At 51.6% G+C, this 21,101-nt stretch overlaps 1 protein-coding gene across 1 annotated transcript in view; it reads right to left on the bottom strand.

Moving 5' to 3' along the window:
* PREX1 (phosphatidylinositol-3,4,5-trisphosphate dependent Rac exchange factor 1) overlaps positions 1-21,101 on the bottom strand; it is a 205,599-nt gene that overhangs the window by 36,634 nt on the left and 147,864 nt on the right. Inside the window, exons 12-16 of the mRNA XM_025399110.1 lie at positions 19,621-19,724; positions 19,330-19,379; positions 16,053-16,128; positions 6,134-6,206; positions 561-703 (exon numbers count right to left, since the gene is read on the bottom strand). Of these exons, the coding sequence (XP_025254895.1) occupies positions 561-703; positions 6,134-6,206; positions 16,053-16,128; positions 19,330-19,379; positions 19,621-19,724 (446 nt within the window). The remainder of the gene's footprint in view (positions 1-560; positions 704-6,133; positions 6,207-16,052; positions 16,129-19,329; positions 19,380-19,620; positions 19,725-21,101) is intronic.

Below are 21,101 nucleotides of genomic sequence, written 5' to 3'. Positions count from 1 at the left end.
GAGGAAAGAGGGAAGGGGAGGGGAGGGGTTGAATTTTATCCTAAGTGTGACAGGAAGCACTGGGGGACTTTACAGTGAGAGGAATGAAATCGGAGGGAACAGCAGTCCCTGCAGTACTATGGGATAGAAGTTAATGGAGCCATCTTCATATGAGTCAGGTTTCAGCTCCAATCCTGGCACTGGCCAGAGACCTAACTTCTCTAAGCGTCTGTCTTGACTGCCTGCCGCAGGCCACGTGTTAAGATGGGGGCTGCTGTGGGGTATGCGGGATGAGTTGCTTCAGGAGGCCAACCTCTCTATACAATGTACGGGGAGGGGACAGGAGAGGCAAGGGAACAGGAAGGGAGACCTGAAAGCCCAATCTCTTTTGTTAGGAGGGTAGTCTCAGCCAGTGATGCAGCCTGGCCTCTTTGCAGAGTTGCCCCCTAACACCTAGAATCTACCTATTCTGGTACTCCAAACTGAGCCCCCTTCTCTGTGCATAGCCAGAAGGTCGCCCAGTTCCCATGCCTGCAGGGGGCTCTGGCAAGGAAGGGACAGCAGCTCAGCTGTGCTCCTACCAGCAGGCGCTTGGCCAGAATGTTCTCCACCAGCTTGAAGTCATTGCGAAGCTGTTTGTTCTTGCTGCTGGTCCCCTCCATCTCCTCGTCAGCATGGAAGCGGAAGTACTGGGACTCATCCCTGAACTCGCTCTTCTCCAGCACTGCAGATCCACAGATGTGCACTCAGTGGTCAGATTCACATGGGAAAGTTTCAGCCATGTTTGCCAACTGGCAGGGACAGGCTGGAACTAGGCCATGGACACGTTTGGTTTGGCAAACACTATTCTATTAAAATGGAATCAAATGCCAACACTAACATATTAGGATATTTCACAAAGTGATCTGGCTTTCTGACTTCTCTTGAAAAGTCTGAACTTGCCTCACCTGCTATAAAAAGATATTAATATGTTACAAAGCCATAGTAACAAACACAGTGTGGAACTGCAGTAGAAACAGATCAATAACCAGTTGAAGGAAACAGAAATCACATAAGAGGACTAAGTGTTTGCAGGAACTTAGTCTGTAATGATGATACATGATCACAGGGTATTCTGCAGATGATGCATGGAAAACTGACTTGCCCAGGGGGAGGAAATTGAATCCCTACCTCACACCATATACAACAACAAACTTCTAATGGATTAAAGATCTACATATGAACAGTAAAACTAAAGCTAACAAAACTAAAAAATAGGATGACATCTTTGTCCTAGAAAAGAAAAGGAGTCTGTGTATAAGACCCTCTTGTACTAGACTAAAATTAATGACCTCCATTCGATAACAACTCCATAGGTAGATGGCAGATGTGAAGATAACTATAGTGTCCAAAACCAATAGGAATAAATACCTAGAACATATAAAACCTCTAACAAATCAACCAGAAAAAGCCCAGAAGCTCACAGATAAATGGGCAAAGGATATGAACAGTCAGTTAACATAAGCAAACTCCAATGAGCAGCAATTTGTGAAAAGGCACTCAGACCTCTCAGAATGAAATGATGCTGAGACACTTTAGACCAAAAGTTGGCAAACTCAGTCCCCGCAGGCCAAATCTGCTCCACTACCTGGTCTTATGAATAAAGTTTTATTGGCACACAGCTACAGCTATTTGTATTTGTACTTACATTATCTGTGACTGCTTTTGAGCCACAAGGACAAAGCTGAATACTGTGACAGAAGCTGTATGGCCCACAAAGCCTAAATTGTTACTAAGTGGCCCTTTACATACAAAAATATACTGACCCTGACCAGGCACAGTGGCTCCGCCTGTAATCCCAGCACTTTGAGGGGCCAAGGCAGGCAGATTACGCGAGGTCGGGAGTCTGAGACCAGCCTGACCAACATGGAGGAAACCCTGTCTCTACTAAAAATACAAAATTAGCTGGGCGTGGTGGCATATGCCTGTAATCCCAGCTACTTGGGAGGCTGAGGCAGGAGAACTGCTTGAACCCAGGAGGTGGAGGTTGCAGTGAGCTGAGATCACGCCATTGCACTCCAGCATGGGCAACAAGAGTGAAACTCCATCTCAAAAAATATATACATATATATATTTTATATATGTATAATATATAGCATGTATATTATATATAATATATATATTATGTGTATACACACACACACACACACACACACACACACACACACACACCCCTTTCTAGGACAAGCCAGGAAAATGAATAAAAATAACCAGTATCAATCAATTGGTGATCTGATCTCTGTAACTTACAAACTTAACTAGGCACCTCCCAGCGCCAGGCACACTGGGGAGGCATGCCAAGTTCATCCACTCCTTGGACAAGGAAAGAATTGCTGTGCCCCTTTCATAGACAGGGAGACTAAGACTCAGGCCCCTAGGTCACAGAGCCAGCAGGCAGTAGGCAGCAGAAGGGCCCTCATCGAGCCTCCTTCCTCTCCTCCTCCTCTCCCCACACTGCCCAGCCAGGCCTGTTAGATGAGGCAGGGTTGAGTATAAACAGTGCACAAAGGTGGAAATCAAGGCTCGGAGAGATAAAGGCAGCTGTCGGAGACCAGTGGGTGCCTGAAACAAGGGAAACCAGCTGCCTTAGCCATGAGACATCCCCCTTGTCCCTGAAGACAGAGGCTTTTTCTGGATGTGGTGACTCAGTGGAAAGCAGCCGGGGGCGTTTCTTTCTCCTCAGTTCTCCGGGACATTTCACCTGGAACTCTACCTGTTTGTGAGCCCCTTTCTCAGGCCACTCCTGTTACCTTTTTAAGAAAACAGACACACAAATTGCCACTTTCCCCAGAGCTGGGGAGCCAGGCCCCAGGGGACCGCTGGCTTCGACTCCACTATAAACATTAAGTTAGAAGATTCCAGGAGTGGGAGGAAGAATTGCAATGTTGCATATTGACCAAAATATTTGTGGAAAACAGCGTGGAATCCCTCAAGTCCACGAGCTCAGCCAAGCGAGCTACCGACCTCAATACCTTTCCCTCGAGGCTGCTGGTCCGGCTTTATAGGATACTCTCAGATCTGGGTTCAAATCCCTGCTCAGCCCCTTCCTGTCTTCATGCCCTTTAGCCTCTCCGAGCCTCAGTTTCCTCGTCTACAAGAATAATAACAGGACCAACATGCTGGGGTGGCTGTGGAGATTAAATAGCAAGCCTCAGTTTCCCCATATGTGCCTAAAGCAAGACGGCCGGACCCCACACCAGCCCTAAGGTGGGAAATACCTTATGGTCTGTGGGCTCAGTTGGGCCCCAGTTCGAGGTGCCTCAAAAGGTGCCACAGAGGCCCCTCCCTGTCGCCCATCCTGCACCTCACCCTGTATTTTGCTGAAGGCACAACCCTGGAATTGGCCCTTTCCTATTTTAGCCTATTTTTGAGTTCGTGGCAAGGAACAGAGGAGCAGGGTCACGCCCTGCAATTTCTCTCCCTCAGAGGCCTTGAGGACATCAGGATTGCCTGGGAGTCACCACCCAGCAGAATGTCCACAGCCAGCAGCCTTCCCGGAATAGCAGCTGGGGAGGACCCCTAATTACCTTCACCCACAAATGAGAGGTTGTGCTCAGCTGACTGGAGGGAGGCTCGGGGCTGTCAGAGGGCCCCGAGGGAAACAGAGCGGCTTCTGGGAATGAAGGACTTTGGTGAGATGAGGTAGATGCGTGAAAATGCCCTCAGCCGTCCACACTGGCCCTGCCCTGCCCACCTCAGCTGGGGAAACTGGAAGCTAGAGAGTGAGTCCTATTCCCACAGAATACTGGGCATGCTGAGTGCAGAGGAGGGGAATGCAAGGCCTCCAATGGAAAACTGGAGAAACTGAGACCCAGAGAGACACATGGGCCTATTGGGAGTCAGTTGAGTCAGGGACCTGCTGGCCACAAGGCAGGGGATAGACCCAAAGGCCTCTCAGCTCTCCAGCACGTGGCTCACTCTGCCAAGGGAACCGTAAATCCAGCAGGCCGACCAGGGCTCAAAAAACTATGGCCCGGCTGGGTGTGGTGGCCCATGCCTGTAATCCTAGCTACTCAGGAGGCTGAGGCAGGAGAATCACTTGAACCCAGGAGACAGAGGTTGCGGTGAGCCGAGATCACGCCATTGCACTCCAGCCTGGGTGACAAAAGCGAGAGATTTTGAGACTTTGTCTCAAAAAACAAACTATGGCTCACCACCGGCTTTTCTAAATAAAGTTTTATTGGCACAGAACCATGCTCATTTGTTACATACTGTCTGTAGCTGCTTTTGTGCTTACAGTTAAGCAGCTGTGACAGAGTTTGTAGATCTCTGAGTTAGAACTAAAAAAGCCAACATCAGAAAGGAGAAATGGCCAAAAGGCCTTCCTGTGGCTCAGGGTTTTCTGAATCTGACCACTTCTAACCCCTTGCAACCACCAGGTCCCAGTCATATCCTCCTTCTCCTGGACTATCATGACCACCTCCTCGCTGGCATCCCTGTTTCCTTCCCCTGCACACACCACATGCACACACACACACACACACACACACACACACACACACACGGGACTATTATCTGTCCTGGTCATCACTCTGCTCCCAGAGCCTGGCACGGTGCCTGGAACACCAAAGACACCACACATGATGTCAGAATGAACAAAGACAGAAAGGAGGGATAGGATTCGCCTAACAGGGAGAGAACAGCCCCTTAAAAAAAAAGAGAATCCGGCCGGGCGTGGTGGCTTACGCCTGTAATCCCAGCACTTTGGGAGGCCGAGGCGGGCAGATCACAAGGTCAGGAGATCGAGACCATCCTGGCTAACACGGTGAAACACCATCTCTACTAAAAAATACAAAAAATTAGCCAGGCGTGGTGGAGGGCGCTTGTAGTCCCAGCTACTTGGGAGGCTGAGGCAGAAGAATGGCATGAACCCAGGAGGCAGAGCTTGCAGTGAGCCGAGATCACACCACTGCACTCCAGCCCGGGCGACAGAGCGAGACTCCGTCTAAAAAAAAAAAAAGACGGAGAGAGAGAATCCGAGCTAGGAGCAGAGTGATGACGGGGAGGAACTATTTTAGCCAGGGTTGTGGGGAGGCCCTCACCGGGGAGGAGCTGACTGAGCAGAAACACTGAGTCACCTGCAGGGATGAGGCAGGCAGGGCACCCTGGCAAGAGAAACTGCAAGTGCAAAGGCTCTGAGGAATGTTCTAGAAACAGGAAAATGGCACCTTGGCAGGGGTTAAAGGTTTACCTGTCCTGCTGAAAGGACAGGAGACTCAGGGCTCCCCCAGGGCCCTCAAGGGGAGATGCTACATAGCACAGCAGTTGAGTGTGTAGCCTGTAAAGCCAGATGACCTGGGTTCTAATCCCGGCTCCAGACAGCCTGAGTTCTAATCCTGGCTCCAGATAGCTTTGCTTCTAATCCTGGCTTCTACTTGCCATGTAACCTTGAGAAAGTTTCTTAACTATCTGAGCTTCTATCCCCTCATTTATAAAATGGGGAGGATGTTAATACCCGTATCAAAGGGTTGCTGTAAGTATTAAACTAATAAATATACGTGAAGTGTCTAGAAAGAGCCCGGGCACACGGAACACTAACTTTTGTTGTAATTTAAACCAGCGTCCATGGAGCCACTTCGTCCTCCTTCTTGTCACCTTCCTGCTTCAGGAACATCTCAGAACCCACTCCACAATACCTGCCTCTCTCCCAGTGGAAAGAAAGGCCACTTATCTGAGGGAGGAGGCTGGGGAAAGAGGCAGACATCCCAGGAAGGGCTTCCTGCCTCTTGCATTCACAACCCACCTGCCCACTGTCCCACAGGGGCACAGCTCCTCCTTCCCCACGGAGGCCTTCGGGCCAGGCCTGCCTCATCTGGCCTCGCTGTCTACCCTGGAAGGCCACATCCCACCCAGGAGGAAGGGCACAGGAAATCCATGGATTGGACTTCAAATCTAGCTCATGTCCTTCCAGCCATTTTGGTCCCCAGTGGACACCAGAAACCATTTCTCAATCGGTTCAGAACGAGAAGGGGAGGGAGGTGGGATTCGTGAGCCACCCCAAACCCCCGGGGGTCTAGAGAGCCATAGACCTGGCTTCAGTCCTCCCGTACTCCCCAAAACCATCAGCTCCAGGGAACAAGGTCCCGGGGAATGGGCTGCAGGTGCGGGCGGTTACCGTGGTGCATGAAGCCATTGTTGCACAGACCCACGCCGAGCGCCACTGCCTCCTCCCGAGTCTGGCAGTCTCCCTGGAATGGAACAAGAAGGGGTGGGTGTTAGGTGGGCAGCATCCGAGAGGCCATGCACGGCCAGCGAGAAGCCCACGACCACCCAAGAAAGTAGGCTCCATGAGGGCGAGGGTTTGTCTATTCTGTTTACTGCAGTAACCCCAAAACATGTTTGTGATTTATTATTATTATTATTATTATTATTATTATTTTTGAGACAGAGTCTCGCTCTGTCGCCCAGGCTGGAGTGCAGTGGTGCAATCTCGGCTCACTGCAAGCTCCGCCTCCCGGGTTCACGCCATTCTCCTGCCTCAGCCTCCTGAGTAGCTGGGACTACAGGCGCCCACCACCACACCTGGCTAATTTTTTGTATTTTTTAGTAGAGATGGTGTTTCACCGTGTTAGCCAGAATGGTTTTGATCTCCTGACCTCGTGATCCGTCCGCCTTGGCCTCCCAAAGTGCTGGGATTACAGGCATGAGTCACCACATCCGGCCCCGTTTGTGATTATTAACTCCAAACAAGACTATTTTATTGTACTGTGATCAACACCGCAAAGAAAACACGGAGATTTTAAGTGGCAGACAATGTTGGTTGCCTAGCAACACCTTTCCCATTCCTCCCTGAGAATGGGAGGCCCTCATCCATCTCCAGCCTCCCTTGCAGCTACAGGTGGCCAATGAGCTATAAGCAGAAATCACTGGTGGGATGCTCTGGCAAAACCCCTTGTCCCTGGCCCTTTCTTTCTCTTCCTCCTGCCTGGAACAAAGATGTGATGGCTGGAATTCTTGCAGTCACTTTAGACTACAAGGTGCCCTGGTGGCTGGAAACTCACTAAGGAAGGCAGAGCAGAAAGACACACAGAGTGTGGTCCCCAAAGATATCAGGAGACACTCTGGCAGCAAAAACCACCCACCTCTGGACTTCTCTCATGCCACAGAAACACAAACTCTAATTAGGCTCAGCCTCCATAATTGTGTCTCTAATACTAGAAATCAAGTTCAATTGCTAACTGACCAAGCACCAGTTAATAAGACAACTGGGGAAGCCTACCAGGGGCTTCTGAAAAACACCTTCCCGCACTCTCCAGGTAAAAGGGAAAAGCAGCACCACCCCTCCCTGCCTGGGATGAAGTCGTATGAGGAAGTGATGCTGGGGGCTGCAGTGGCTCCCTGATAAGCAAGATAGTGACACTGCTGAGATGCTGAGGATGGTGGGGTGAAGAACGGAAGGTTCTTCTGTCTGCTACTGAGCCCATACACCAGCCCTGGAACCACCTAGCTCCATGCTTCCTGATAGATGGCGTCTGTGTAAGCCACTGTTCAGTTGGGTTTGTTATCCTGGCAAATGAAAATATTCCAAACTGATTCAATCTGAACCAAGGTGATCTGACTCATCTCAGGACTTCCCCAAGGAAGTGACATCCAACCTGAAACATGAAGAATGAACAGGCACGGCCCATGTGCTGGACCCTGCGGGTTTGGCCTTTGGGGCCAACTCTCCCAGGTGGGATATCATCTTGGTGGGACAGTCGATCAAGGTTTGCAGCCCTCCTAGGTCAGGCTGAGGCCAACGGGATGCTCCCTGCCCCAGGAACATGACAATTCAGTGGAGGATCCCAAGGACAAGGAACAGCAGTGCTGATTGTCCCCCGCAGTGGTGTGCCGGACAGAGCCCTAGCTTCTCAGCATTTCCAGGTGCCAGTTCTTCCTAAGGCCTCCTAGGCCTGCCCTGACTTTGTGTAGTGCCCCACCCCCCTTCAGTGAGTCATCTTTTTTATTCCCCCATCAATTAGCCAGGGCCTGTTTCTGTTGCTAGCAAACCAAATACTCTCAACACATCCAGGCCAAGTGTGTGACACGTGTGTTGTGCGTGTGCACACGCATGTGCAGGTGGGAGGGATTGTCAAGCAGAGGAAACAGCAGGGGCAAAGGTCTGGAAATGGGCAGAAGCTTGGAGCGCAGAAAAACCAGAAGGCAGCATGACCGGCCCGGGGCGGACAAGCTGAGTCAGGCCCATGAGGGCCAGGAGCCGGCACTGCTGTGTCCCCGCTCAATCCTAAGTGCTGGGAATGGGGAAGACCTAGAGTCCCTGCTCAGTAGCTGTCTGCTGATTGAACAAAGGAGTGGTCAGCAGGGGCCAGATCGTGTAGGAGCTCGCAGCCAGGTCAATGAGCTTGAACTCCAGAGAGACAGCCACAGGCACCACCTCTTCTCACTGAAACGCCTCCCAGAATGAGGAGTCCTGAGAGGCCCCGCCTGTCCCCTCCCATCCACAGCCAGAGGGGATTTTCCAACCAGAGGAGACAGGGGTGCTATTCAGAGGCAGTAGGACCCGACCCTGGGCAGAAGGCCTGGGGCAGAGCCTCTGGCCTTGGCATTTCACCACACTGCCTGCCCTGGCTGACTCCATTAAGACACATTTCTCCCACAGGACCCCAAGCCAGTGGTTCGGAACCCTGCCATGGGAGGTGGCTATGACAGGCCATATCCAGAGCAGCTGCCCCCCCGCTGTGAGGGGCCAGCCCCAGGGGTGGGGGGAGGGGGGCGGTGGGGGAGCAGAGAGGCAGGCCTAGCTCCGCAGATGGGAGGCCCGGCAGGCAGCTGGAGCCACCTGGCCTTCTGAGGCGCTCACAGTCCCAGCCTCCCCACAGGGTCCTGGAGTTCCTAGAGCAAGGCCAGTAGGGACTCTCAGGTCAACAGAGATACAGAAGGCCTGGAAGTGCCACCTGAACAGGAAGCCCTGCCACCTCCCTGCAGCCCTCTCGGAAGGATACAATTTCTCCCCTCCTCAGAGGAAGCTGCCGTACACAAGACCCCTGCAACCTCCCCCGCCATGCCTCCCTGCCTTGACACCCCCACCTGCTCACCCGCCCCCAGGTGCCCTCTGCACACCTCAAGGCCTTTGCACTCATCCTTGCCTGCACACCTGGAATGCCCTGTCCCGGCTTTGCAGGTCTCAGGGCCGTGCCACTTCCTCAGACAGTCCCATTCTTAACTACCCGAAAGTAGCGCCCAAACCTTCCTCCACCCGTCCTCTCAATAAACGTTCACCGGTCACACGCACTCAGGCAAGACATCTGTGCCACCCTGTCGCAGTCTGAAATTACCTCACCCATGTATCCATTTTGCTTAAGGTCTGTTGTCCACCGGGTATAAGCTCCATGCGGGCAGGAACGCTGCCTGCCATGTTCACATCATCATCCCACATCAAAACCCAAAGTCTAGTACTTGGTGGGTCACAAAAAGTGGAAGGAAGGGAAGAAAACGGATTGATGGGAGAAGGGAGGAGGGACAGAAAGAAGGGAGAAGAGAGGACCTAGTTTGGAAACGGATTCTGAACTCACCTCCCCGTCTCGGCCTCTGTCTCTCTAAAGTGGCGGGGAGAGGGTCTCCATCCCACCGAGTTCTCGTGAGGACTGAGTGAGACGCTCTGTGCAAGACCCTCGGCCCAAGGCCTGGCACACAGGCAGCATTTGATAAACGTCAGCTGTTCCTGATTAGTTATTTTTTCACTGGAGAGAACCACTGAGGAATGAAGATGGAGGAGGCAAAGTGGGGAGGAGAGACGGAGTAACGGGGGAGACAGGTGTGAGTTACACAGGACCCCAGACAGCCTCTTTACCCATGAATTCCAAGACCCCATAAAGATGCCCGCCCAAGGATGCCTCTCACTGACCTACCACGTGCAAGGCGCTGCGAGATTTCACTCAGACTGTACGGCTGACCTGGAGACAATCACTCTTATTAACTCCACTCGACAGAGGAGGAAACAGAGGCACAGACAGACTTGGCAGTTGCTCAAGCTTACCCAGTAACAGTGGAGGCCGCTCAGAGCTGGACACTCCCCACCACCATGCCATGGAGAGGGGAACCGAGGCTGACAGGGGACGTTAGTTGTCTAGGGTTGCAGCCAAGTTTCCTGTTCCCATTTCTCCTGCGTCTCTTCTCCCAGTACCTCAAGCTGCCAGCCTGACCCCCGCCTCTCCTATCCCGACCCCTCTCTGCCCCTGCCCCTGCTGAGAACCCTGCTGCCATCAGTACCTGCCATCTGCCTGGTCGTAGAAGTCCACGTGGTGGGCATTCCAGGCACATTTCTGCAGAGCCAGCATGGAAGCTTGCAAATCTGTGCCCGCCCCACACCTGGCTCCTTGGCCCACCTCTGCTCTCTCCCACTCTGACCCCCTGCCCTGCATGTGACAGTCACAGCCTGGGGCGTCCTGGAGCCCAAGTGACACAGACCCAGAAATCACCCAGTGGAGAGGTGGAGAGAGCAAACTCCAGAACTGGCTTCCCCCGGTTCAAAGCCCCGCTCTGCCCTGGCCATGTCCTTGGGCAATCCCTCAGGCTCTCTGAGCTTCCTTTCCTCATCCATATTTTTATTTCATTCTCAGATTTGCCCTGGATTCTCCCAGGCCTCTGACACCCCTGAGAGGTGGTCTCTGCTCAGACTCAATCAGCGATCATTAATACAGAGCGTTATGATCGTTACTATGAAGGCATCAGGACAACACACATACACACAGAGGATCCTGATGGCTGTGTGCCCTGGGGCAAGTTACATAACCCAAGCCTCCGTTTCCTCATCAGTAAAATGGGAACAACTGCATTTGTCTCAAGTTGTTCTGAGGATCAAATAAGATAACGCACCAAGCCGATCCGGAGCTGATAAGAGAGTGCAAGTTGTCTCTCCAAGGGCCAATGCCCACCTCATCCTCAGCGTTTAAAGAACTCTGATTGTCTGAAAAATGCCTAGCAAGCTCCCTCCTGAAGTCACAAGAAATGAATCCTGAGGAACTCTAAGCCACTATCAGCAATCCCGGTTCTCTTCCCCAAGGGCTGGTTTAGGGGTATATGTCAGACCCATCTGGCCAATGAGACCTAAGGAAAAGACCATGCAGGGGAAGGGAGGACTGTAGGAAGTTTCCTCCCCAATACACAGAAAGAATAAATGTTCTCCAACAGGACAGCCTTTGGCCATAGTTCTGTGCAGATGTGATGTCTGGAGCCATGGCTGCCACCTGTGACTGTGAGGCAACTCACGAGAAAATACGAGGATAGCAAAAGAAAAAGGCAGGAGATGCCTGGGTACAGACAGCATTGTTGAGCTCTAGGACCACGAACTCCAGACAATGAATTATGTGAGAGAAGAATATCTTATTAATAAGTCAGATTTCCCGTTATGTGCAGCCGAACGCATGTGTAACTGATTCAGCAGGGATTCAATCAACATTTTATTTTAAGGGGTAGAAAAACCTAGAGTTAGAAATGAAGACATGTCCAAAGCAAAAATACCCTCCTGCCGTACACAATTATGTGTTCTTCCTGCTTTCCTGCTAAGGTACAAGGTGGGGGTGCCTCCTGAAGTCAAGACAGGCTGTCACCATGCTCCAAGGTCACATCCTTGTCACAGATCTCTCCCACACAGAGAGACCCACACAGGCACACCCTCCTCCCCTTTCCCTGACCCAAGCCAAAGGTCAGCTGCCTTTCCAACCATCTCCTGGAAGTCATCCACCTGCGTGGGCTCCAGTTACCCATCCTGTGTCCCCACACCAGGCCAAGCCATAGATAGGCTGCTGAAGTGGATGGACACATTCCATGGTCAACCACATCCTCTCCCTGCCTCCACTAGCAACAAGATGCAGGTACCTGGGGTTGGGGGGCTCAGGACAGTGACAGTGAGATAGGCTACTCTGAGGGTGCTTTGGCCAAGCCCACAATTCCTCAGTCAGCACAGGCCCCGAGAAAGCCCCCCACATGCCCAGCACCAGCCGCCAACACTGGAAGTGGCTTTTACTGGTTCCTCCTCCTCTAGTCTCTAAATGCTGGAGTGTTCCAGGGTGAAGGCCTGAGCCTCTCGCATACCTGCCTCTTTCACAGCCTCCCAGCTCATTCAACAGCAGCTCAAGCCAAAGGCTTTGGAGTCATTCTCCGCTCCTTTCTATCTCTCACCTCCAACGCCCTACTCACCCATGAGCAACCCATTTGTCCACCTTCAAAACATCCAGAATCTGATCACTTCTCCCGCCACCCCCACCACCCTGTTCTCAGCCAGCATCCTCCCCTGCCTGAAATTCTAGCATTGCCTCCTCCTGCCCTCCCTCTGCCAGCCTCATCCCTAAAGTCTCCACACAGAGCCAGGGGGTCTGTATGAACCAAAGCCACATGCACTGCTCCTGTGCTCAGAGCCCTGCAGGGGTCCGGACCCTTCCAGGGGTGGACACGGCCTGGCACGGTCTGCCCACGCGGCTTCCTCACCACTCCTCTCCCCTCTCACTCCATCCAGTCATCCTGGCCCTCTCTCTGCTCCCCAGACATACCCGGTTCGCTCTGCCTCAGAGCTTCTGAGCTGCTGCTTCCCAGATGTGGCCCGGGCTCGCTCCTCACCTCCCTTAGCCCTCTGCTCAAATGTCCCTGCTCAGTACAGCCATCCCTGACCTTCTGTGTGAACTGCACCACCATGCCCATGTGAGGGGGAGATCCCCTGCCCCCGCTCCCACACCGTCCCCTCCACCACACTGCACGTAGCACCAGTGGGCATGTGATGTATTCCACTTCTTATTTATTAAGTGTCTCTCCTATCCTCACGAGAATGTAAGATCCGGGTGAACACGAGCTTTTGTCTGTCCTGTTCCCTGCTGTGTCTCTAGAACCAAAAACAGCCCCTGATACATGGCAGGTGCTCAAAAATAATTTAAAAAAAAAAAAAGAAAAAGTTAACTAATGAGCTTTCTTGTCTAATTTCCCTACACTCTCTTCTAACCTGTTTCAAATGTCACCCAAAAGCTGACAAGGAGCGGACTCTGCAGTGGGGGCCGCCTGAGGTCTGGGTGTGTGTATAAAGCCCACCCTCTTCCCCGCCCATCCGCTGGAAATCCCCACGGCATCTCGTGTGCCCAAGGAGAAAGTCATTTTCCCCACACACTCTTGCCCATCTTCCCATCTCCACAAACAGTATTTCCATCGGCCTACTGCACCCAAATCCCAGGGCTCATCCTTGATTCCCAGCCACTCCTATAGCAGTGCAGCCTGTCTGTTCCATCTCCAAATACCTCTCAGACCCAATGTCCTGTTGTCTCTGTGAGCCCACCCGCCCTGAGTTAGGCACGGGATTCACCCCAGGAGCAAAGCCTCCCCTGTGCTTTGACACCAACAGGCAGCTCTGGGCACCGAAGGAGCTTGAGAAATAAAGAGGCCTCAGAGACATCCACAGCAGTGAGAAGTGGGCAGCTCTGAGAGCCCTGAAACCCAGGCTCCTCTGGGTTCTGACCGAAGCACCTAAACCATGAAACTCCCACGTGGCACCCCTGTCACCTGTTTGCAGCACATTCAGAAGGCGGGACTCTGTGCAGGTCGCCAACCCCCCCCCCCACCTCTGTTTGTTTCCTGGTCTTACTGGTCTGGTGGCCCCCGAATCCTTGCACAATTTCTTTAGTCTTCTATATTGAATGTAATCATGGGCCACCTTGAATCTTTTGTGAAAGAGATGAGGAATCATAGCAATAGTTACGTTTATTGAGCAATTACTCTGTGTCAGGCACCATTCTAAGTGCTTACACAATTATCTCATCGAAACCTCAAAACAATCTAAAGGGGAAGGTATTGGTTTTAGCTTCATTCTACAACTGAGGCCCAGAGAGGCTGAGCAACTTGTCCAAGGTCACTGAGCTAGGAAGTAGCAGGGCTAGGACTTGAACCCACATCTGTCCGGCTCTAAAAGCACGAGCTCTGGGCTGACTGCATGTGATTCTCAGGAGGGCTGGGGAGTGCAGTACAATGGTTAGCAGCTCTGTGCTTCACGGACATGCAAACTGGAATTCAAATCCAGATATTTCAAGACCTCTCAGGACACAGGGTCCCGCAGCATAGCAAACATATTAAAATGTACCCATATTTCACATTTGATATACTCTTTGGGCTAGACAACTTATTTTCAAGGATGTTTCTCAACTTTCTTTTGAAGTTATTTGGTGCCGAAAAACATTCACTTTAAAAATTGGCTGTGATTTATCAGACATATCGGGAATTTGTGCAACACAAGAAAATCCAGTCAGCAAATTGTTTTCGAATGAAGTTTTTACGAATGCTTAATTTAACAATTGAGGCCAACATAAAGCTGCACTCTGTAGATGTTTAAACATTTATCCATTTTTATTTCGCAGGTTTCTTCTCATCTTTGGGAGCCAATGTGTTCTTTTTACAGACCACGAATGGACATTCTTGAGGACTCCCTGAAACCTTCACAGAACCGAGGCACAGTGGGTGAGTCCCAGCTTCGCCACCATGAAGCTGTGCACCCTTGGACCAGGCACTTTGCCTCTCTGGGCCCAGTTCCCCATCTGCAAGTAGGTTAGAGGACCCAATAGGATAACGCACAATGCCTGCTGGGGCCTTATCCAGGTAAGCATCCATGATCCTGAGCAATAAAGGAGAAGAGACAGGCAACAGGCCTGTATGCGGCACCTGAAGGGAGCAAACACCTTTGGGATATTGCACCAAAATTGACGCATAGATTTTCTAAGCTTCTGGTCAGCCCTTACCCACTAGGAACTTTTTTGAAAGGAATAACCTGGCCAACTCCAAACAGAGGCTCCAGTTTGGTACCAGGATAAAACCATCTTGGCCTAGTTTGCCCAAGACCATCCCAGTTTTAAAACTGAAAGAAAGCCCTAGCGTGGAAGCAATGCCGGGGTCTACTGAGGGATGAATGGATAAACAAAATGTGGTACAGACATACTGCTACGGTTTAAATGGTTTTTGCCCCTTCCAAAATTCATGTTGAAACGTGATCCCCAATGCAACAGTATTGAGAGGTATGGCCATGAGGAGGGGACTGAGTCAGGAGGGCATTAGGCATCCCTTAGAAATGGGTGTGAGGCAGGGAGTCTGCCCCTCCCATCCCTTTCCCCACGGGAGGACACAGCAGCAAGGTAGCATCTTGGAAGCAGACGGCAGCCTTTGACAGACGCCAAACCTGCCGGCACCTTGGTCTGGAACTCCCAACCTCCCAAACTGTGAGAAGCAAGTTTCTGTTCTTTATAAATTACCCAGTCTCAGGTATTTTGTTACAGTAGCACAAATGGACTAACATACAATCAATGGAATATTATTCAACCTGAAAAAGGAAGGAGATTCCAACATACGCTACAACGTGGATGAGCCTTTAGGACGAATGCTAAGTAAAATGAGCCAGGCATGAAAGGACAAATACTGTACAATTCCACTGATATGAGGTCACCAGAGTAGTCAAGTTCATAGAGACAGAAAGTAGAACAGTACGCATCAGGACTGGAGGAGGGGGGGTAGGGAGTTGAATGGGAACAGGACTTCAGTGTGGGAAGATTAAAAGAGCTCCGTGGATGGGTGGTGGTGACGCTTGCACAACGTTATCAATGAATTTAATGCCAATGAACTATCCACTTAAAAATGATCAAGATGGCTGGCGCGGTGGCTCATGCCTGTAATCCCAGCACTTTGGGAGACCAAGGCGGGCAGATGACGAGGTCAGGAGTTCGAGACCAGCCTGGCCAACATGGTGAAACCCCGTCTCTCTAAAAATACAAAAATTAGCTGAGTGTGGTGGCGTGCGCCTGTAATATCAGCTACTTGGGAGGCTGAGGTAGGAGAATTGCTTGAACCTGGGAGGCAGAGGTTGCAGTGAGCTAAGACTGCACTACTGCACTCCAGCCTGGGTGCCAGAGCAAGACTGTCTCAAGAAAAAAAAAAAGATCAAGGTGGTAAATTTTATGTTCTGTGCAGTTTGCCACAATTAAAAGCAGTAACAGAAAATTTTTAAACAAAACAAAAAGCCCCACACTGACAGACAAAGCAGAACGCTGGTCACACACCCTTGAGGAGGCCCTCACCTGAGCCAGCAGCCAGTCCACCAGCTTGCTCCCGGGAAGTACCGACTTGTAGGTCTTCAGGTGGTAATCACGGTCTCTGTGGAGAAGGTGAGCGCACAGTGAGCAGGGCAGGGCGGGGAGGATAGAGGTGGGGGTGGTCCCGACTTCCTTGCTATACATGCCCACGAATCAAGGATCTCCAGATTCTCTAGGCACTGGGCAGGGGTCCGAGTCTCAGCCCAGACTTCACATGTCACTTGCAGTGTGACCGAGGGCAGGGCTGTTCCAAACCAGGCCTCCTTCCACCTACAGAGTGGGAGGCAGGAGGCAGCAGCTGCAGGGCTCCGGAAACTTTCTGTCTCTAGCCCAGGCGATCTCAGCTGGGGGTGATTTTGCCCTCAGGGTATGTCTGGAGACATTTTTGGCTGTCATGACCTGGAGGGGCTCGGGCAGGGGTGCTGCTGGCATCCCGTGTGTGTGCAGAGGCCGGGGATGCTGCTGAAGATCCTACAAAGCCAGGACAGCCCCCAACAGAGACTTATCCTGGTTAAGATACCACCGGCGCTGAGGCTGGGGAGCCATGTTGACTCTCACAGAGTGGCAGGGGAGACCCTCCATTCTTTCCTTTCCTTTTTTCCTTTTGTTCTGTGCTTGGCATTGATGTGTTTAAACCAAACCGACATGGAAAGCCCCTGCAAGGGGCTGGTGTGGTCTAGAGGGCCGAGCAGCGCACAAGCCTGTGAGTTTCACGGTTCTTTCCTGAGGTAACTGCCCTGGCCTGTGACAGCATCTGAATCCCTGCCGAGCCTGGGTCCCATGGGTTCCGCTAACCTTGCAGCCAAACTGCAACAACTTCTCAGCCTCTGAAGCTGACAAAAACGAGCTTCTGTGGCCAGTCCATGTCAAGGCTGATAAAGTCTTGTTGGAGGATTTCTCTCAAGCTTTAGGACTTGGGGGGGGTCGGACAGGCCCCGCGTGCAGTTGGTGGGTGTCTGCTACCTTCCCCAGCCGCTCCCTTCTTTGAGGCTGGCAGAGGAGCCCCGCCTGCCTTCCAGGGCTTGCATAAGAGCAGCAGCAGAGAAGCCCAGGAGGGCTGAGGCAGGATGGCAGATGGAAGTGGTTCCCAGGGCCTGACCTCCCATGGGGCCAGCAAATGCCAGGAAATGGTCCTTCCTCTCCACTCTTCTGAGAGGTGATAAGAGCTATCAGGTCAGAGGGACAGAAAAATCTGCAGCTGGGTAAGAATCAAGTCACCCTCTCTCCCTTCATCCACAACCATGAGCTTTGTGGTAAAGAGAATAACCAATCACTGGCGTTCATTATACAATGCCAAGAGCCATTCAAAGCACCTTCCGTGAATTTAATCCTCACAACAACCCAAGAGGTGAGAGCTATTCTTTGTCCACTTAACAGATGCAGAAACAGAAGCAAAAGAAGTTAATCATCTTTCAACATTCACTGACAAGCTTTTACTGAGTCCCTAGGCCTCCACTCTCCAATAGGTAGCCATTTTAATTTAAATTTCAATCAATTAGGCCAGGCACAGGGGCTCACACCTGTAATCCCAGCACTCTGGGAGGCTGAGGCAGGCAGATCACTTGAGATCAGGAGTTCGAGACCAGCCTGGACAACATGGTAAAACCCCATCTCTACTAACAGTAAGGAAATTACCCAGGCATGGTGGTGCACGCCTGTAATCCCAGCTACTTGGGAGGCTGAGGTAGGAGAATCGCTTGAATTCAGGAGGCAGAGTTTGCAGTGAGCCAAGATCATGCCACTGCACTCCAGCCTGGGCAACAGAGCAAGACTCCATTTCAAAAAATATATATATACATATATATATATGTATGTATATATACATATTTTTATATATATATACACATATATTTATATATATATGTGTCAGGTGCAGTGGTTCACGCCTGTAATTTCAGCACTTTGGGAGGCCAAGGCAGGTGGATGACTTCAAGTCAGGAGTTCGAGACTAGCCTGGTCAACATGGCAAAACCCCATCTCTACTAAAAATACAAAAATTAGCCAGGCCTGGTGGCAGGCACCTGTAATCCCAGCCACTCACGCAGCTGAGGCATGAGAATTGCTTGAACCCGGGAGGTGGGGGTTGCAGTGAGCCAAGATTGCACCACTGCACTCCAACCTGGGGGACAGAACAAGGCTGTCTCCAAAAAAAAAAAAAATTAGCTAGGCATGGTGGTGCATGCCTGTAGTCCCAGCTACCTGGGAGGCTCAGGTGGGAGGACTGCCTGAGCCCGGAGGTTGAGGCTGCAGTGAGCTGTGATTGCACCACTGCATTCCAGCCTGGGGAGCAAGATCCTGTCAAAAAAAAAAAAAAAAAAAAAAAACCAAGAAGAAAGAAGAAAGAAAAAAGAAGGAGGAGGAGGAGGAGGAGGAAGAAGGAAGAAGAAAGAAGAAGAAAATTAAAGTGAAGAAAGGGAGCTGATATGGTTTGACTGTGTCCCCACCCAAATCTCATCTTGAATTGCAGCTCTCATAATTCCCACATATTGTGGGAGGGACCCAGTGGGAAACAACTGAATCGTGGGGGCAGATCCCCCATACTGTTCCTGTGGTAGTAAGTCTCACAAGATCTGATGGTTTCATAAGGGGAAACCCCTTTCACTTGGCTGTCATTTTCCTTTTGTCTGCCATGGAAGACGTGCCTTTCACATACCTCCATGACTGAGAGGCCTCCCCAGCCACGTGGGACTGTGAATCCATTAAACCTCTTTTTCTTCATAAATTACCCAGTCTTGGGTATGTCTATCAGCAGCATGAAAACAGACTAATACAGAGGACATAAAGTACCAGGTTGGTGACACTTTATGAAGGTGGGCAGGGAAGACCCCTGTGATATGCAGGCATTTGAAGGAAGTGAGGGAACGAACATGAAGGTATGCAGAGGAAAAGCATTCTGAGCAGAGGGAACAGCAGGCACAAAGGCCCTGAGGTGGAGCCCATTATTATCCCCATTTCACAGAGGAAACAGTTGAGGCACAGAGAGGTTAAGTAACTCTGCCCAAGGTCACACAGCTGCTAACTAGGAGGCAGGTTCAAGTTCAGTCTGTCTGGCTCCAGAAGTGATACCCTGCATCACTGCACTGCAGTGCTTCCCATAATTTAATTCACTTAATCCTAATGACAAACCTAAAGGATAGGTGCCATTGCAAGCCCCATTTAATGGAGAAGGAGACTGCGGTTCTGAGAGGTTAAGTTGCCGGCCCAAGGCCACACAGCTGTGAAGAGGTAGAGCTGAAAGTGGAGCTTGGAAAGAGTAACTTACTTGATCACGGGGGTGTAGAGGCTGTGAAGACGGCAGTAAAGCCTCACACCCTGAAAGAAAAAAGGGGAGGAATTCTGGGATCAGGCCACATCCTTCATGAGCCTCCAAATCCAGGCTGATGGGAGAGATGGCTTCCAGGACGGGGCAGGGCAGGGTGATGAGGGCAGGGGTGAGGTGGGGCCAGTGGAGGCGGCAAACAAGCCAAGGGGCACAGTCCTGCTCCGAGGCGAACTCGGGGTGGAGGTAAATGAGGCCAGCTGAGTCAGGGTCATGGGGGCGGAGGGCCCCTACCTTGGACATGATATCCTCCAGCTCACTTCGGGCCTTGTAGGTGCCATCGTCGTAGCGGAAACGATACATCACCTGTTCATTCTTGAACTGGTGCTTGTCGGAAACTGGAGAGACAGGAGGACCTGTGAGGCCGGGCACGCCCCCTCGGCCCCTCCTGGCCACGCCCACCAGCATCAGCCTTCACTCTATCGGCCACGCCCCCTCGGCCCCTCCCGGCCACGCCTACCAGCCTCAGCCTTCACTGCTGGCCAGGCTTTATGCTGGGCAGTTTCACCGAAACCCCACGAGGTGGGTGCTATGACTTCCCCATTTTGCACATGAGGATACCCCATCCTCCTGCTACGTGCAGGGCCTTTGCTGAGACTCACAGCTTGGGATGGGGCATCTGCAGGGCTGAGGGACCCAGAAATGCCCCTGATCCAGCCTGTACTGGGACCCCTCTGGCTGAGCATGTCCTTGGATCTAGATCACCAATGAATGGGTGGGGACAAGCGTGCTGGGGCCTGAGACCACACTGCTGAGATTTAGGGAGCCATCTCTATCCCACAAAGTCATCCTTGATGCTTCAGATCCATTAGCAATGCCTATAAGGCCCTAACCCTCAAGATATAAATCACCTCACTCCTACACTGGCCCGAACCGCCTCCGCCTCCCACCTGGACTATCACAGCAGCCTCTCTGCTGGGCTCCCTGCTGTCACCCTTGGTCCCAACAGTCTCCACAGGGCAGCCAGAGGGATTCTGTTAACATGTTCATCCGAGCAGGACTTTCCTCTATGCAGAGGTCAGCAACAGCTTCACAGCTCACTCAGAGTAAAAGCCAAAGACCCTACGATTTTCTATAGGATCTGCTCTCACCTCCTGGACTCTCCCATCAGTCCTGTGCCCTCTGACCTCGTCTCCTACCATGCCCCCTCCTCACTCTGAGGCAGCCACACTCCCTCCCTGCTATTCTCTGCACAACCCACTTAGACTCTGCCTGAGGACTTTGCACTGGCTGTTCCCTCTGCCTGGAACCATGCTGCCCACCTGGGTCCCTCCCTCACTGGTGGCTCAGGTCCTGGTTCCAATGTCACCTTCTCAATGAGGCCTTCCCCATCTCCCCTATTCAAATGTGAACCCCAACACCACACTCTTTACCCTCCTTCCCTAGCACCTATCATGTTTTACTATCTTGCTTTGTAAAGATCTTATCGTCCCCTCCAACTACAAGATCGGCTCCATGATGACAGGCACGTCCTCCTCCCATTCTGTGGTGTGAACAGTGCCTGCCACATTATAGGCACTCAATAAATATTTGCTGAATAACTAAAACTTAACCAAAAGGTTCTTGACATTTCTTGAAAGGACAGATAAAAGATTCTACTCCCCTGTCCCCAGCTTTTTGAGGTGTCCCTGATTTGCTGGTGCCTAAGAGGCAATTTTACAAGGGCATCCACGTTCCTGTGGGCCACACTGTGCCCAGAAAACAAGGTGGCTGCA

Source organism: Theropithecus gelada, chromosome 10, assembly GCF_003255815.1.
Source record: "Theropithecus gelada isolate Dixy chromosome 10, Tgel_1.0, whole genome shotgun sequence".
NCBI classification, from domain to species: Eukaryota; Metazoa; Chordata; class Mammalia; order Primates; family Cercopithecidae; genus Theropithecus; species Theropithecus gelada.
Note: the sequence above shows the minus strand (reverse complement) of the source record. Positions and strands in the feature narration are given on the sequence as shown.